We start from the raw sequence: 18,726 nt of genomic DNA, 5'->3' as shown, positions 1-18,726 counted from the left end.
GGCAAAAACATCAGGATCCAGATGTGCAAAAGACACATCCCAGCTGAGATGAAGCTGTGTTTGCAGGTGAAGTTTTTAAATATTGATCCAATATGAAAACTTTGAAAACCCACTGTCAACTTTTTTAATACATTTTTGTTTCATGCTAAAAATATTTGCCACCTTAACTTTATAAATAAATAAATAAATAAACTAATTCATTTTCTGTATATGATGTAAATCATTGTGATAAATTGTTGGAGCTAATCTCACTAACGTTATACAATCATTATAAATAATTTTAGTAATTTATCAATAATTTATTAATACACTGATAATTTATTAATAATTTATTGTTAAATTATAAGTATTGCTTTCATTCACACTTCAGCTCGAACTGATGGTCAGTCTTGCCTTATTTCTGATACCTAGCATCAATAAAACACACTAGCTTATATTTCTTTATTTTGTTAAAAACATCCTATGCAAACATTGTTATTTTGCATCCAATAATAAAAGCGTTCATTTACATCTAGATGTTATCAGTTATTACACTCACACACGTGGCACGTAATGACCGGAGCAGAAAAAGGAATGTGGGTAAAAACAATGACAACTTTTTTAAAAGTAGTACAATTCAATCTAATCTCAGACTTTATCAGACTCATCACACGTTACTCAGGTATAAAATCATCAGATGTGATCGAAGCTTTGGCTCCTCATGAGAAAACACTCTTACAGAACACACACACACGTTAAAATTTTCCAAAGATTTCAGTCTAACTTCTAGGTTTTAAATTAAAACAGGATATTAGATATACAAGAATCTCATTTTACACACGTTAAAGCTGCACCTTAAATCATTTGCACATAAAAAAACAAGACAATTATTCAGTGTGTAGAATCTGGCAGGAAAATCTGTCCTTTTTTTGGGAAAAAGTGATCCGCTAATAATAAGGAATTGGTCTCTCTAAACATTCAAAAGGTGAGTGAGTGTGTATCTGCTCTCTCTTTCTTTTTCTTTGTGCGTCATATGCATTATAACCAGAAAATTGTGTGCGCAGATGTGTGTGAGAGAACCTAAAAACAGTGAAGGAACTGAAAATAATCTAAAACTAAACTGGACCCAGGACCAAACCGAGTAAAGTGTAGAGTTGTGCTTATAAGAAAACAATAAGTTCAGTGTGTTCAGAGTGAACTTGGTGATCAACTTCAATTATTAATAAAAAAAAAAAAAAAAAAGTGTTGTCATGGAAACAAAAACTACAAGTGATGGCGTGTGAAAGCGGTTTAAATTGTGTGTGTGTGTGTGTGTAAGTGAGAGAGAGAGACAGAAAGACAGAAACAGACTCCTTTCTTCTAGACTAAGCCGCCGCTCACTGACACCATCTCGGGCCTGATTTCGGTCTTTTTCGAGCTTTTGACCGGGAGAACAGGAAGTGCTTCAGACGAGTCCTGACTGTCTTCAGGAGACCACCGAGGTGTCTGAGTGACGGGGTTCCTGCTGATAACAAGCTGGAGCTGATCTCCCGACTCGGCGATCAGAGGCACGGCTAAGCAGCAGTCAAAGTCCCGCGTTCGCACGTGATTCACCTGAGATACAGAGACACAGAGGATGTGTTCAGACACGCAGATCAAATAGGATTTTTCTGCCATAAGATGAATTATTTTAGATTTCTGAACATGTGACTTGATCATAGAATAAAATATTACATGCTTTTTCTCATAAATCATTGACAAGAACTTGAGCATGAAAGTCCGTCTGGTCAGAGAACGACAAAACAATACAGTGGAACATTTCCTTATATTTCATCTAAAATGTCGTTTTTTCTTGCTGGTGGCCCGAACTGTGGTCATTATCCACAAATCAAATATGATCCAAAATGTCCATCACAGGGGCAGCGGGAGCTCAAGTGTTTATGTATCCAAGTTGCTGATTGAAAGGTCAGGGTTCAAACCTTATCGCTGCTACTTTGGACCCCTGAGAAATTCCCTCTCTGCTCCAACGGGCACTGTATCATGGCTGACCCTGTGCTCCTAACACCTCAATAGCAGACTGTTTATTCTACACAGCTGAGTATCCCGAGATAGAAAGTAGGTCCGTTACCTGAAGGATGCGGTCATACGGCTGTAAACCCGCCCGATCTGCAGGACCATCCGGACGGATCATGTTCACATACACACCTTTCTCCAACAAACCATCAGAGACACTGAAGCCAAAATCCCTGCTGTCTTCATCCTTCAACACACAGATCTGAGAGAGAGAGAGAGACAGAAACAGAGACTTTAAGTGCAACTCCTAATCAATTTTTCCAGACTTTGGAGGCGGGGCTTCAGAGACACAAAAATGCCAAATAAGGAGAAAAAGTGATCCTCATTGGCCAAGATTTCCCCCACCAAAACATTAGTGTTCCATGTGTTTATATAGTTATTTACATGTATATAGAAGACAGTAAGTGTCCTAAGTCTCCTCAGTGAGTCTGTGTGACATCACTGTAAGATATTTATAGAAGATTTTGGGCAACTCAGTAGTTACATCAGTCTACTAGCTGATTTGTTTAGTTCCAGTTGTGCTGCTTTGCACCAGATGTGAGGATAGTTTAACGATAGAGTCGTCTCTATACCTTGTGCAGCTCTAACGGCATAGCGCTGGTGCTCGAGTCATTTAGCTCTGTATCTGTGCTGCAGTTCCAGCACTGCTTCAGCTCCAGGGGTGGAAGTTTGATTTCGCCGTCATTACAGACCTCGCTCTCGTCCCCCAAACTCAACGTGCTGCCCGACATCATGGTGGCCTCCATGGTCGAATTTGAAAAAAATAAATACATAAACAAACAAAAATTTTTATTCAATAATAATTTTTAAATAATATTTTTATTTCCATAAATATATATTTCAAAATTTAAATACAAATTTGTAATATTTAATTTTATTTTAATAACATAAAAAAGCCAGTATTATTTAAAAAAATATTTTAATCAACCTTTGATGTGACCATTTTTTATAGAACTTTTTTAAAGAAATTGTAATAAGAATTAAATATTTTATTTTATTCAAATAAAATGCCTGTATTTAAAAAAATATATATATTTAAATCAACCTTTGACTTTGATCATTTTTCATAGAACATTTAAGAAATTGTAATATTTAAGAATTTTTTTTTTATAATAAAATGCCAGTATTTTTTAAAACAACTATTTAAATCAAGCTTTAACTTGACTGTATTGTATAGAACTTTTTTGAAAGAAATTGTAATATATAATATTTAATCATTTTAAAAAAAATTATATAGTATTATTTTAACAAATATTTTAATAAACCTTCGACATGACCGTTTTTATAAAAAAAATTTTAAAGAAATTGTAATCTTAAATATTTAATCATTTTTGTTTAAAAAAAAAAGCTAATAAAATGCCAGTATTATTTTAACAAAAAATTTATCAACCTTTGATGTGACCATTTTTAAAAAAATTTAAATTTAAATTTTTAAAAACTTTTTTTTAAAGAAACTGAAATATTAAAAATTAAATATTTTATTTAAAAGTATTTTTTTAACAAATATTTAAATCAACCTCTGATGTGACTTTTTTTTTTAAGAACAACATGTTAAATTAATATTATATGCAAGATTGTAATTAATAATTTAATTGCCATCACTCAAATTTTTTCCTGCTGTAAATAAAAGCAGTTCAGGGAGATGAGTTACGCCTCCATGAAAAGTTCTGAGTGTTTACCTCCAGCTCTCTGAGGATCTCTGATTGGCCGCATGTCTCCAAATCCTGCAGGGCTTGCGACCAATAGGTCTCCTGAGTGTCGGTGTTGTCACGGCAACGCATGGGACTAACGGATCTGCGTCAATGCAAAGCATCCTGGGTAATGCAAGTCCTGGTGCACGAGATGGAGTTTTTCATCCACCTTCTCTCTCTCTCTCTCTCTCTCTCTCGCCCCCCCAAACACTCTAGCGCCCTCTACTGTAAAATCTCCAAATCTCTAATGCACTAATACAACATGTGTAAGATATATGAAAGCACCACACACACACACACACACACACACACACACACAGCTGGAGATGTCACAGCCTGTTTTGAAACATGGCCAATGTTTTGGAAAAGGGAAGCGATAGAAAAGGATGATGCCGGAGAGCCACGGGTGATTAGTAAGGCGGATGAAGGACAGAACACCTGAGAGAAAGAGAGAAAGCATAGACAAAAAAAAAGGAGAAAAGATTGTTTTTCTGTGCCACATACTGCTAGGAAATAATCATATTCACATCCTCTGGCACAGAAAACAAAAGAATTTGGAAGAAAAAAATGAAATGCAGGAGGCAACAATTTTCCACTAACCAAGTGAGTCAGAAAAAAAAACGTGTGGCAAAACGTCACGTCACGATATTTCAAGATGTTTCTGTACACAATATGCATCATAAAGTATGTTTTTTTTGTTTTTTGTTTTTTTTTTTAAGTCAGGCTATCCACAAAACAGCACTACTGCATTTAAATAAATAAATAAATCCTGCATGATGCTAAATTATAAATAAAATAAAGATTCTGTACAATTTGGACTCAAATACAATAGAAAATGTTTTACAATTGATAATATCGTGATATATTTATGACATCACAGAAACAAATCACAGCTCTAATTATATAATCCATCCATCCATCCATCCATCCATCGTCTATAGCCGCTTTATTCCTAATTAGGGTCACAGGGATCTGCTGGAGCCTATCCCAGCATACATTGGGCAAAAGGCAGGGGTACAACCTGGACAGGTCACCAGTCCATCACAGGGCCACACATATACACAGACAACCACACACACTCACACTCACTCCTATGGGCAATTTAGAATTACCAATCAACCTAATGTACATGTTTTTGGGCTGTGGGAGGAAACCGGAGTACCCGGAGTAAACCCACACAGAAAGGCCTCTGCCTGTTCAAACCCGGGATCTTCTTGCTGTGAGGCAACAGTGCAATTATATAATAAATAATAGAATTTATTTTTTATAGAGGTAGTCGTGTATTTCCGAAAAAATATTCTGGGTGTCCTTTACTTGTTGCTTGACACAAGACACATCTTGGCTGATTTTGGAGTATGTGGAAAATTGTGCACATTTGTTTTGGTGCCAAAATATTCAGTTAATGATCAGGTTCATATGGATAACAACAGGAAGGCAGTTAGAGCAGGTTAGAGCAGAGTACCACATGCTACATTCCCTCAGGCTCAAACACGTTATAAAGTGATTAAGGTTAAAGTGTTGGGCTATGACCCAGAAAGTTATGAGACCACCAAGCTGTCACTGCTGAACATTAAAGCTCTGTTGTATCCTGTCTTAACTGGTGCTTTGGATTAAAATGTCAGCTGGAATACACCGATAACAGGCATAACATTATGACCAGTGCCAGGTGAAGTGAATAACACTGATGGCACCATGTTAAGGCATCATGGCACCTATTAGTGGGTGGGATATATTAGGCAGCAGTTGAATATTTCATCCTCAAAGTAAGAAGTTGATGTGTTAGAAGCAGGAAAAATGGACAAGCATAAGGATTTGAGGGAGTTTGACGAAGGGCCAAATTGTGATGGATAGACCACTGGATCAGAGCATCTCCAAAACTGCAGCTCTTGTGAGGTGTTCCCGGTCTGCAGTGGTCAGAATCTATTAAAAGTGGTCCAAGGAAGGAACAGTGGTGAACCGGTGACAGGGTCATGGACAGCCAAGGCTCAGTGATGCATGTGTGGAGCGAAGGCTGGCCCGTGTGATCCGATATATATACACACATTAACGCATGTTTGGATGTTTGAAGCTGGGTGTGTTGCCAGTAATTGCAAAATTCCCCTGTAACTTTGCTCCTGCTCTTTCTGATTTTCTTACAAAAATTACACAAAGTCTTATGAAAATTCACAGCTAAAAACAACCTTGTAATTCTTATACCTCTTATGTATTTTTAATAAAAATAATAATATTGTTGTTATTATTATTATAAAAATAATAGAAATTCTGCCACAATAATAAAAAATCATTTTCTTGACTCGTGATTATTCATGGTCATCAGTCAGAGGTAAAAAGTGTCCGCATGCGAATGTATTTAAATGTTGAAATATAAATAATTGAAATTAGAAGATGGGGTGTGGGTTTTTTTTGTTTTGTTTTATTTTTTTACATTTTTTATTTTTTTATTGTGGTCTCAGTCAATTTATTACCCAATTAAAAATTCTAAATAATTTTTTGGTGGGAAAAAAATCATGATTGTCACACTATCACGTCCCTAAGGGATAAAATAACCAAGTGCTTTTTTATTTATGGCTTTATTCTTGTCCTGTCAAGCTTAGTTTAGCAGCAAGACTGAGCACAGAGAGCAGTCGAGAGCCCAAGAGAAAGCAGACAGACCCGAGCTGTAAATGAGTGTAAGTAATTAATACACACAACAAGGCGAAAATGCTGTAGCGTGGAGGTAGCAGAAATATCTTCTAGTTAATAAACTAGATTTAGTGAACTATATTCTCCCCAAATTTCAATACAGAGTACAAGGAGGAAAAAGTATGCTGAAAACTAACATTAGAAAAGTCATTTTACCCATGGTATTTCCAGTCGTCTTCTCCCGATTTCCCATCATGCACTGCAGCACGGTGGGTGTGTTTTCTGGAGGCCAGTGGGCTCTTTTGATTGGTTTGTCTCCACTCATTAGGGTTGATGGTCAGGTCGGATGTCCGATGGATGTAGGCCCCTGGACGTGCAGATGAGGAAAAGCTTTATGATTTTCAAATGACTACAAAAAATTTGAGGTGAAAAAATAATGATTCTTTAAATAATTTTTACATTTTTTTATAAGTATTTTTGCCTCAAATGTTCCTTTAAAAGATGTGAATTTCATTTTTAGATTTTTAAGCATAAACAAACAAGTAAATAAATAAATAAATGAGAATTCAGTAAAAGGAAAAAAAAAATAATTTCTAAATAAATCTAAAATTTATTTTATATTTCTTTTCCTTTTTCTCCTTTTAAATTGCAAATATAAATTGAGCTATAATACACAATTCTATAATTATAATTTATATTTAAATAAAAAAAATTATGATTAAATTCTAAATATATAGTAATTCTAAAAAGGAATACCATGCATAATGGCATTAAACATAATTAAATTCAAATTTTAATAATATTAAATGTAAGCAAATTAAAATATACAATTAAAATAACTTTTTTGATTAATACAAACAAAGAAAGCCGTCAAAGCCCCCACAGCTAATCATCAAATCCCCACAGCTAATCATCAAACCCCCCACAGCTCAGCATCTCCGCTTTATTTAAAATTTTTCATTAACGTTCATCCCTCACCTTGACTCCCATAGCCAGCATCAAGGGCGGAGCCATCCCACGAGTCCATGGCTGAGTCCATGCTGGGGGGCGTGGCCAGGTGATGAAGACCAGAATGTTTACAGCGCCTGAGCGAATCAGACCGGTCGTCTTCAGCGTCACTCAGACAAGATCCCGCCCTCAGTGGGCTGCCTGAGTCTGACTCAAACACAGCTGAGAGAGAGAGAGAGAGAGAGAGAGAGATATGAGGACATGAGGCTATGCAGGATTCATCAAGATCTCAGAAAACTACACACGCGCGCGCACACACACACACAGACTCACGCTCAGTTCGTTTCTTGATCTTGAGCGTCACGGCATCTCCAGCAGTCTGCAGCAGGTGGATGGCTTCGCTCAGCGGCTTCCCTTTTAGACTCACATGATTAATGGCTAACACACGGTCACCAACATGAAGAGCCCCGGTTCTGCTCACACACACAAACACATACCTTCTTAGGATTTGATTTCCATGGCAACAACCTTTTTATCATGTAACCATCAACAGACTTTTAAGTTCTTGTTATGTTTGAGATTATCCCAAGAACACTGGGCATGAGGAGGGTGAGAACACACTAAATTAGACACTGGTGCATCATTCACACACACTCTCTCTCACACAAAAACACCCACCAATTAAAATTAGCAGATGGGCAGATGGATGGATGCTTTAAAACATACACTGCTGTTTGGTTAACCAGCAGGTCAGACTCATCACTGAAAGAAGACCAAATCTTAGATTTGTGAAGAGGAAAATATAAAGGCTTGGAGGCTCAACACTGCTGGATCTGAACCCCAAATACCACTAATTCCTTCTGCCGACAGTGTTGATGTACCAAAACCAACATCACTGGAATCTGTCATATTAAAATCAGCAGCTAGTAGAAAAAGCACATTCCCAGAAAGCATTGAGAGACATGCAGAAAGAATACAAATTTCCCCTCAGACACACCCTGTATGTGTACATGTATGTATGTATTCATGTGTACCTGTGTGCGAGACCGTTTCGGGTCAGACTGGAGATGAGGATCGGGTTAAAGGGCTCCTCGGTGCCAGAAATGGTGATTCCCAGAGGACCTCCATGTCTCTTTAGCTCTACAGTAAAGATCACAGAGCCGGAGGACTCTAGCTCATCTGCAGCGCGCGCGCACACACACACACACACTTCATTATGCATTATGCAGGAGACGTAATAACATAAACTACATTATAAACATGCCTCACTCTGAACATATCAAGAACCACCATTATTTTTTAAAACTGTGGCATAGCTCTACATTAAGGAGGTCAAGGTAGTGACACTGGGGATATTAGTCAGTGAAGCAACAATACTTTTGCAAGGCTAATTAAGGATGTTGGTCTGCTTTCTGAAACAATTAAGATGGTTGAATTTTGATGATTGAAAGCTTTGTATCTTTAATACAAGAACATTTTGAGATGATTTGTTGAGCCTTGTAAGATATGTGCTTTTATCAGATAACACTGATTGCTGGAAAAAAAATGATGACACACACACCTAGGTTGTCCTCATCTTTCTGAATGCGCAGTCTGACCATGTCCTCAGCCTGCTGGAGGACCGCCATGGCCTCGTCAATTCCACAGTTCTCGAGTTTTACATTGTCTATGCCCAGCAATCGATCACCAGGCTCCAGTGTACCTGTTCTGTGCTCACACACACACACACACACACACAATACAGTACACACACATTAATTAAGTATTCACCATTCTCAGATCTCTAAATTAGTGTTAAATTACATGTCACTTCCCGGTGAATTTACCTGTGAGCGATGCTCCCTCTCTTTATCTCGGAGATGATCAGAGGCCGGCCTGGCTTCTTGCTGGCTGTGACATCATAAAATTAGCGTCAGTGTCATGCAATTTTGTTTGATTGATACAGAAAATTGAATAACAAATATATTGGCTAGATTTTGTATATAATTAAGCAACAGCACCACCTATTGGTCACTACTCACCACTGATCGTAAGGCCCACCTCCACACCACGCCTCTTTGGCAGCTTCACGTGGAACGTACCGCTGCTTGGGATTACAGATTCTGACAAAAGAAGGAGATAAATAAATCAGAATGGATAATCTACAGATCCTCCGATTAAGCATCGGAGAGTCACACTGCTACACAGTTTAGTGCAGGTGAAATTTTCTCTTACACAGGAGTTGATTCACTTATTCTGACAATACGAATGGGTCAAGAGTTATTTTTAAGTAACTGACTACTGTACCCCCTGCAATGTTTCTCTCTTGCACCATTCAGGGTTTGCTTTGCCTGTCAGTCTAAACGAGGAGGCGTGGCTTGTGTGCCTGTCAGTCACGGTAAACAAGGAGGAGTGGCTTCTGTAACTTTCAGTCCCAGAAAAAGGAGTGCTTCTATGCCAGTCAATAACAGAAAAGAAGGAGTGGCTTCCATGCCTGTCAGTCACGGAGAATGAGGAGTACCTATTATGCCTGTAAATCCTAGTAAAGGAAGAGTGGCTTCTGTACCTGTCAGTCATAGAGAAGGAGGAGTGGCTTCTGAACCTGTCAATTCCAGTTAAGGAGGAGTGGTTTCTGTACCTGTCAGTCATAGAGAAGGAGTAGTAGCTTCTGTACCTGTCAGTCATAGAGAAGGAGTAGTAGCTTCTGTACCTGTCAGTCACAGAGAAGGAGGAGTGGCGGCTTCTGTACCTGTCAGTCATAGAGAAGGAGGACTGGCTTCTGTACCTGTCAGTCAAAGAGACAGAGGACTGCATTCTATACCCGTCAGTCCCAGTAATAGAGGATTGGCTTCTGTACCCGTCAGTCACAGAAATGGTGGTGTGGCTTCTATGATTGTTAGTCACAGAAAGGAAGGTGTGGCTTCCAAGTTTGTCAGTCCCAGGTAAGGAGGCATCATCTCTCTGCTTGTCAGTGTTATAAAAAGGAGGTGTGGCCTCTGTACCCATACGACCCGGTGGCCTACATCTACTCCCCTAACACTTTTTTCTACTTAAAATGAAACACAGAATCCCATAGTATAACATCATGATGACAGCACATGACCTGAGAGTCATCATAGAGATGTACACTTTCACTTCTACTGCTTTGTGTGTTTCCCTGCTCCAGCTAACTTTAACCATGCTGTTGAATTAATCTGTCATACTTCATTCGTGTAGGAAAGACACTAGCCGTGCTGAGACATCATTTGGGTACCTGCGACGTCAAACTCCACGTCTAGCGTGACCTGATTGGACAGGGCTGCGTCTCGGAGAAGCTGATTGGCCTCCTCCAGGGTTCCATCATCGGTTGAGATTCCATTTATAGAGAGGATTCGGTCTCCAACCTGCAGCACTCCACACCTACAAAATTCATTTACTGATGAATAACAGGTTCTCTTAAAACACAGACAGATTTATTAGGAATCAATAACTGGTTTGAAAAAATTATGTTTTTTAAAAGCCTTTATTCTGCAGCGCCGCTGAATTCTCGATTCTGATTGGTCAGACGTATACATATTTATATATACGATTTATTTATTTATTTCGCTGGCATCATCTGCACTTGTCCCCTGAGATGAAAGCATCACTGTCAATCATATTGCAGTTCCTCTCTGATCTCCTGTATCCTATTACCAAACATTTCTATCCAAATGGGCGTGGTTACTTTCAGGATGACTCCTCCCCCATTCCCAAGGCATGAAGGTTAGCAGAATGGTATGACAAGGATGAAAATGCTGCAAATCGTATGTACCAGAGCTCAGGGGTGATGGTGCCAATGGTCCCAACACCTTACTTCGTTAATTCTTTAAACAATGCGCACACATTTCCACATACAACATCCTCATCCTCCTTGTTAATATAACATGCACAGGGGTACATAGGTACATGCCATCTGGGTGGGAAGGGCATATTCTGTCAACGCTGTCAATCACGGTGACCTGAGCCAAACAAACCTGAACAATGGGTGTATGTGAGCTTATGTATGTGGAGGAGGAGCCTGGATAACACTCCTCTGTGTGTGTGTGTGTGTGTACATTTCCATGTACAGCATCCTCAGCTCCCTTGTTAATATAACATGCAGCTCCTGTCGGCTAATTAGCTCTGTGCCTTCATTACAGATCACTTTGCATCTAACATATAGTGAGCTTCTGAGGGGAAAACAGAGCTGTATAGCATACAGTAATGAGATTAGATGAAGCAGTGTCGATATTTTACGGTCTTTGGACTGATCTAGCAGCTAGCTCACCTTTACACCTGTAAGCTCAAACATGGCATGTTATGATATCTCGCTCATCACTGAAGCTACAGACCATCTGAACCATCATTCTTCAAGTCTTATATTCTATAGGTGGTTACGTAGAAGCGCAGGAATACAAACACAAACTTGTACGTCACCTTTCAGCAGGCGAGTCTGGCTCTATGAACCGGATGCAGGCGGGTGCAGACAGCGGCTCCGTGGCAAACACTCCTCCCTGGAGCTGCAGGCCGAAGCCCGTGAGCGCGTCTCCTCTCAGCACCACCTCATTATTCTCAACATGAACCACCTGCCCTCCGACACCCACCGTGCTGGAGAGAGACACTGATGATGCAGCAGGAAGGCAAAGCAAAAAATGGGGTGATGAGAGAAACAGAGATGAGTTTGGAATGAGAGCCGAGAGAGATCAAAAGAGCAAAGTGAGATTAGACCACAAGGAGAGAAAGGCCATCAAGAAAAATGTAAACACACCAGCATGAGTGAAGAGAGATAGCAGAGGATGGAGAGAATATGGGAGAGACAGAGTGAAAAAAAGCATTGAAAACACAGACGAAAGAGAGACACCAGATAGTGATCAGACCAGAGATGAGGGAGAACAGTGAGAGATCAGACAGAGAGAGAGAACAGAGAGAGAGAGAGAGAACAGAGAGCGATCAGACCAGAGATGAGTGAGAGAACAGAGAGCGATCAGACCAGAGATGAGTGAGAGAACAGAGAGCGATCAGACCAGAGATGAGTGAGAGAACAGAGAGCGATCAGACCAGAGATGAGTGAGAGAACAGAGAGCGATCAGACCAGAGATGAGTGAGAGAACAGAGAGCGATCAGACCAGAGATGAGTGAGAGAACAGAGAGCGATCAGACCAGAGATGAGTGAGAGAACAGAGAGCGATCAGACCAGAGATGAGTGAGAGAACAGAGAGCGATCAGACCAGAGATGAGTGAGAGAACAGAGAGCGATCAGACCAGAGATGAGTGAGAGAACAGAGAGCGATCAGACCAGAGATGAGTGAGAGAACAGAGAGCGATCAGACCAGAGATGAGTGAGAGAACAGAGAGCGATCAGACCAGAGATGAGTGAGAGAACAGAGAGCGATCAGACCAGAGATGAGTGAGAGAACAGAGAGCGATCAGACCAGAGAGAGAGAGAGAACAGAGAGCGATCAGACCAGAGAGAGAGAGAGAACAGAGAGCGATCAGACCAGAGAGAGAGAGAGAACAGAGAGCGATCAGACCAGAGAGAGAGAGAGAACAGAGAGCGATCAGACCAGAGAGAGAGAGAGAACAGAGAGCGATCAGACCAGAGAGAGAGAGAGAACAGAGAGCGATCAGACCAGAGAGAGAGAGAGAACAGAGAGCGATCAGACCAGAGAGAGAGAGAGAACAGAGAGCGATCAGACCAGAGAGAGAGAGAGAACAGAGAGCGATCAGACCAGAGAGAGAGAGAGAACAGAGAGCGATCAGACCAGAGAGAGAGAGAGAACAGAGAGCGATCAGACCAGAGATGAGTGAGAGAACAGAGAGAGATCAGACAGAGAGAGATCAGACAGAGAGAGAGAACAGCGAGATCAGACAGAGAGAGAGAACAGAGTGATCAGACAGAGAGAGAGAGAACAGAGAGATCAGACAGGGAGAGAGAGAACAGAGAGATCAGACAGGGAGAGAGAGAACAGAGAGATCAGACAGGGAGAGCGAGAACAGAGAGATCAGACAGGGAGAGCGAGAGAACAGAGAGCGATCAGACAGAGAGAGAGCGATCAGACAGAGATCAGACAGAGAGAGATCAGACAGAGAGAGAGAGAACAGAGAGAGATCAGACAGAGAGAGAGAACAGAGAGTGATCAGACAGAGAGAGAGAGAGAACAGAGAGCGATCAGACAGAGAGAGAGAACAGAGAGTGATCAGACAGGAAAGAAACAAAAACAAGATACAACAGCAGAAGGAAAACAGAGACCAGAGAGAGGGTAGATTAGATCAGAGAAAGTTGACAAAAGCAGAGAAAGAGATCAGACAAAAAATGCAAACTTATTTTTGTACAGATACGTTACACATACTGTTCTGAGGATATGTCACAATTCTATCATTATAGTTGTAGAAAAAGAAAGGAATAAAACTAGAGAACGTTCTTACGTGAGCTCTTGTGCTCGGCTCTCCTGGGTTTCCTCCTGGTGGTGCTGCTACGTGGGCTCGAGGGGTACGAGGGCAGTGTGCTGCAGGGGTACGGGCTCGGATACACAGATCCGCCCTTAGCACTCTGAAAGCCTGAGGTCTGAGACGAGCTGCCTGATGCCACAGCTACACAAAACAACACAACATACTGAACTATACTATACTATACAACTCATCTAAGAAAGAACAGTCAGTCAGAAGGTGACACACACGTGCATAAGCTATTACTCAGTACATAATGTGTATTAACATTTCACATGCACACACACACACACACGATGGTGCACTTACATGTGCAGTGGGAGTGTGTAGGGGTGGTGTTGCCCCAGGTTGATGGGGCTTTGCTGTGGGTGGGTGCAGGGGCACTGAGGTAGTTCACACCAGAATCCCACTGGCGCTGGCTGCTCCTCTGGATACGCACTGCACGCGTGAACACACACACACACACACACACAAAATCATGTCTGTGAGCCACCACACACACATACACCCATAGCAAAAAAAACACAGACAGAAAGATTTTGACAGGAAGAAAGATGATCATTTGGACACAGTGTAAGAAATCCAGCCGAGGGAAAAGCTTCTTTCTAGAAGATTCTCCACACTGCTTCAGGCACATGTTCTGCACATTCAGTCTTTCATTTCTCTCTGTCTCTTACATTTCCTTGTCAGCTTGGAGAAAGCTGAGAGCATCGGAGGAACATGCATCTTTGTTTCTTCAAAACTCTTTAACTAGAATCAAAACATTGGGGGTAAAAGTGTGTTTGTTTGTGTGTGTGTGTGTGTGTGTGTGTGAGAGAGAGAGAGAGAGAGAGACAATAATGATGCTAAATTAACCACCAGCCTGCACCACTAGTCAGCTCAGGCCACGCCCATATGGCTAATCAGCTCTTGGGTAGGATTTTTTGCTTCGGCCAAGAGCAGAAACAAATCCAAGACACTTCCATCTGGAGCACAATAAAACTATGCAGTTGAGCAGAATTATTGGTACCCTTTATAAAAATTGATTGTATAAAACATAAATCATTAGGTAATCAATATAAATGTTTCACTCAACATAGGAGAAGCTATTTATGCTTGTTTTTTGTTATTATTTATGTTTAAATAAGTCTCTTAAAAAAGTTAGAGGGGGTGGAGTGGCCTTGTGGTTAGAAGGCTTACCTTGCAGCTCTGGGGTCAGGGGTTCAAGTCCTGCCTCCACCTTGTATGTGTGAAATTTCCTCTAGATGCTCCCCAGGTATAATTCCTCAAACATGCTTTTAGTCTGAACATCTTTAAATAATTATCTAGTGAAAGGGTGTGTAATTGTGCCCAGTGATGGCTTGGCACCCTGTCTAGTTTCCTGGTATATGACTGACCCTATGTAGCATAAGCACTCTAGAAACTGGATGGAGGAATATACGAACTATCACCTATCATCTTCCACTGGAAAAAATAGACTGTTGACCTCCATGAATTATGTAATGGATATAAAAATACACAAACATTTGGGCTCCCACATGGTGCAACAGCTAGTTTGTCCTATCATTGGGAGATGGTGGGATCAGTTACCAAAGATAAATCAGCCATCTGCAGTCTGGAGAGCAAAACTGGCTGTGCCGTCTGGGTGGGCGGGGCACATTGCGTCAACACTGTCAATCACTGTGACCCGAGCCAAACAAACCTGAACAATGGGTGTATGTGAGCTTATGTATGTGGGGGAAGATGAGGCTAGATAACACTTTTCTGTGTGTGTGTGTGTGTGTGTGAGACACACAGCCTGAGCAGTAGTTTGACAAGAAGCATTTGCTTGTAAGCCTTCACTCTCCTGACATGGTGGGTGTGAATTAGGGAGAAAACAAAGAAATAAATCTGAAGAAAATCTGCCAGGAATTGGTCTCATGTGCTCATTTATCTTACCCCACAGTGACCTGGACACAAATGTTTATACTGTGGCCATAAAATGCCAATGTGTAACCCAGAGGTGTCCAGTCTTATCCGCAAAGGGCCAGCTGTGGGTGCAGGTTTTCATTCCTATCAAGCAGAAGCTACACCTGAATCCACCTGTTCAATCAACTGATCTTGGTTTTCAGTAGACTCTGTGCTGCTATGTGGCATCTGCTCGGTTGGAGTGAAAACCTGCACCCACAACCAGCCCTTTGCGGATAAGATTGGACATCCCTGGTGTACCCTGAGCCTACAATAACATTTATATAAAAAATGTATCGGTCAGGACTCAATATTGCACAGAATCAGCGCTGGTTAACCGTAAATGACCAGGTCCTTGGCTCTAATCAGGGTTTGTGTCTCCTTGTTGTTGGTGGTTAGTGTTGCTTGACCTTAGTGGAGAATTTTGACACCATTGATTCATACTGTAATGTTGTGTGAACATCATGTTTAATAAATTGCCTCTAATTAGTTATGTAATAGGGACCAGAGATTCGCTTTAAAAATTTGGGAAATGATGCAATCTTGGCATTCCAAGGTTGAGGTATTTATTATTCAACTCCAGGAACACAACCATTCAATTCAGCGTAGACAGAGGCCAACCCTGTGAAGGATCCTGGGGCATCCAGAGATGGACCAGCTTCAGCTGGATTCTGCTTCGTGAGGATTTGGGTATATCAAAGCAACACTGCTGACCCTGTGTGGACTTCGAGGACAACCAAAACCTCCTAATTAATACACACACTAACATTATATGCTATATCACACTGTAGACTGTACATAACTGCAGAAATGACATTGTTCATATCACACTCTTTGGTGTTTAGAACAATTTATAATCACCCTCTCCAGTGTCACCCAAATGAGGATGGGTTTCCCTTTTGAGTCTGGTTCCTCTCAAGGTTTCTTCCTCATACCATCTAAGGGAGTTTTTCCTTGCCACAGTTGCCACAGGCAATGTTTTTTGTTTCCTATGTTCTGTAAAGCTGCTCTGAGACAATGTTCATTGTTAAAAGTGCTATACAAATAAAATTGAATTGAATTGAGTTGAACCATGACCTTGAAATAGATCTTGAGAAACATAAACCAATGGCTTCAATATATTAATTCATAGCCACACTCAGTTAACAATAATCATGATGTCACCTCAGCAGCTCCGTAGAGTCTTAACCCTTCCCCAAATTGGTTGAACCAACAAAACCATTTAGTCAGTTCTAAACATTGAGCTTGTTTCCGAATCCCAAACAGGCATTCCTCCTCTCAACTTTAATCCATTCTCTCGTTCTCCTTCTCCCTGGTGGCTGAAGCTCAGCACAAACTCCTCTCCATGTCACAGCACTGACAGCAGAGCTTTAAGAAGGTGTCAGACATCCCGTGGAGCCGGCGCCTCGATTTTATTTCATCTGTCAGACTTATCAGTTTAGGTGGTAAACAGTGCAAATACATAAATAAATAAAGCTGCTGTTTGTGTTTGCATTACAACTGAGATATACTCTCACACACACAAACACTCTCAGATGCTGGCTGCACATACACATGCCTCCTGAATACGAGAGGTTTCTTAAGAGCTGCAATGGAGCTATGAGGCTAGCAAAGCTAATAAGTACCAGTTTGCCATCATCCCAGCTGCATGCCTGATCTGGTTTCTGATAGTATATAATGCTATAAGCTGTACCTTAATCTTGAAGATGAATTACCATGACCTTTGGTATGACTTTAGAAAACAGAACTGTATTCTGTAGAATTGTATAAACAATTTAGTATTATCTGTATCATCTTATTGAAAGTTGGCATAGCTGGCATGTAATTGATGTCTTGTTAGCTTGTTAGCAACACCAGAGAAAAATAAGATGCCAATCTGGACTGAAAAAAACTGTGTAAATTAAACCTCTTCTCATACAGAACAAAACAGAATAAAGAGAAGGATTTTTCAGGGAAATCTTCGGATATGCTAATTAGCAGAATTTTCATCCGTCTGTTAAAGTGGTACATGTAGTGTGCACATGCTTGAGGTGTGTATGTGTGTGTGTGTGTGCCCACAGCGTCCTGTGGATTAGGAATGATTCACTGCACATACAAGAGTAGCCCAAAGAGGTCTGCCTTCAGCCATTACAAACACAACGCAGCCTGAACAGAGGTCAGAGAGGAACTGCATGTGTGTGTGTGTGTGTGTGTGTGTACCCGTGTCATGTAGGCTGTGTGAAGAAGGCAGGATCTCGAGTTTGGTGACCTCTGAGGAGTTGGCCAGCAGCTGCTGAGCTTCCAGTAAAGAGCAGTGCTCAGTGCTCATGCCGTCTATAGCCAAGAGAATATCGCCTACATGCAGAGCGCCACACCTGAGAGGAAGAGACATTAATCAAATTGTGTTTAAATACCATGGATGAATCATTCAAAATTGTCTGAGCATGTATGCCGTGCAATTTTATGGCAGTCGTTTGACAAAATGGAGGATTAAAGTTGAGATAAAGACCAGTGACAGCTTCTATAGCTTCTGTAGCTAATACGTTTAAAAAGGAGTTTGTTTCACTCACAAAGGATTTCTGAGAGGATTTTTAAATCCTTTTCTAGCGTATGTACATGCACACTGATTTACTTAAGTGTTCCTATTGTTTTTACTTTTTTCTATTCGTCCTATACTATTTTTATTTTACACTGTTTCTGATGTATGTGTTTTCTTTGATGTTACTCTTATTGATGTGTAAAAAATGAATTTCCTATATATGGGATTTATATATGGGATTCATCTCATTTCTCATCTCTCTCTCATCTCATCTCGTCATATCTTTCTCTCAGCTGATCTCTCTCATCTCATCTCATCACATCTCATCTCTCTCATCTTTCTCCCATCTAACCTCTCTTATCTCTCATTCCATCTCTCTCATCTTTCTCCCATCTCTCTCTTCTCATCTCTCTCATCTCTCAATCATCTCATCTCTCGACATCTTTCTTATCTCTCTCATCTCATCTTTTCTCATCACATCTGTCATTTCATCTCTCTCATCTCTTTCATCTCATCTCTCAACATCTTTCTCATCTCATCTCATCTCTCTCTCACGACATCTCTCTC

At 40.6% G+C, this 18,726-nt stretch overlaps 1 protein-coding gene across 4 annotated transcripts in view; it reads right to left on the bottom strand.

Annotated features, from left to right (window-relative positions):
* Positions 1-184: 184 nt before the first annotated feature.
* The window catches only part of grip2a (glutamate receptor interacting protein 2a), a 37,088-nt gene continuing 18,546 nt past the window's right edge, over positions 185-18,726 (bottom strand). The window contains exons 9-24 of one of the 4 annotated variants that reach the window (XM_058388845.1): positions 17,841-17,995; positions 14,025-14,153; positions 13,695-13,859; positions 11,706-11,889; positions 10,525-10,670; positions 9,314-9,394; positions 9,119-9,182; positions 8,854-8,999; positions 8,327-8,432; positions 7,626-7,765; positions 7,323-7,514; positions 6,561-6,711; positions 3,711-3,825; positions 2,604-2,771; positions 2,087-2,233; positions 185-1,572 (exon numbers count right to left, since the gene is read on the bottom strand). In XM_058388845.1, the coding sequence (XP_058244828.1) occupies positions 1,339-1,572; positions 2,087-2,233; positions 2,604-2,771; positions 3,711-3,825; positions 6,561-6,711; positions 7,323-7,514; positions 7,626-7,765; positions 8,327-8,432; positions 8,854-8,999; positions 9,119-9,182; positions 9,314-9,394; positions 10,525-10,670; positions 11,706-11,889; positions 13,695-13,859; positions 14,025-14,153; positions 17,841-17,995 (2,323 nt within the window). In that variant the 3' untranslated portion in view covers positions 185-1,338. Of the gene's footprint in view, positions 1,573-2,086; positions 2,234-2,603; positions 2,772-3,710; positions 4,161-6,560; positions 6,712-7,322; positions 7,515-7,625; positions 7,766-8,326; positions 8,472-8,853; positions 9,000-9,118; positions 9,183-9,313; positions 9,395-10,524; positions 10,671-11,705; positions 11,890-13,694; positions 13,860-14,024; positions 14,154-17,840; positions 17,996-18,726 lie in introns of those variants that run through there. The other 3 variants (XM_058388844.1, XM_058388846.1, XM_058388847.1) reach the window with 3 other exon arrangements.

This window comes from Hemibagrus wyckioides, linkage group LG05, assembly GCF_019097595.1.
Source record: "Hemibagrus wyckioides isolate EC202008001 linkage group LG05, SWU_Hwy_1.0, whole genome shotgun sequence".
NCBI lineage: Eukaryota > Metazoa > Chordata > Actinopteri > Siluriformes > Bagridae > Hemibagrus > Hemibagrus wyckioides.
Note: the sequence above shows the minus strand (reverse complement) of the source record. Positions and strands in the feature narration are given on the sequence as shown.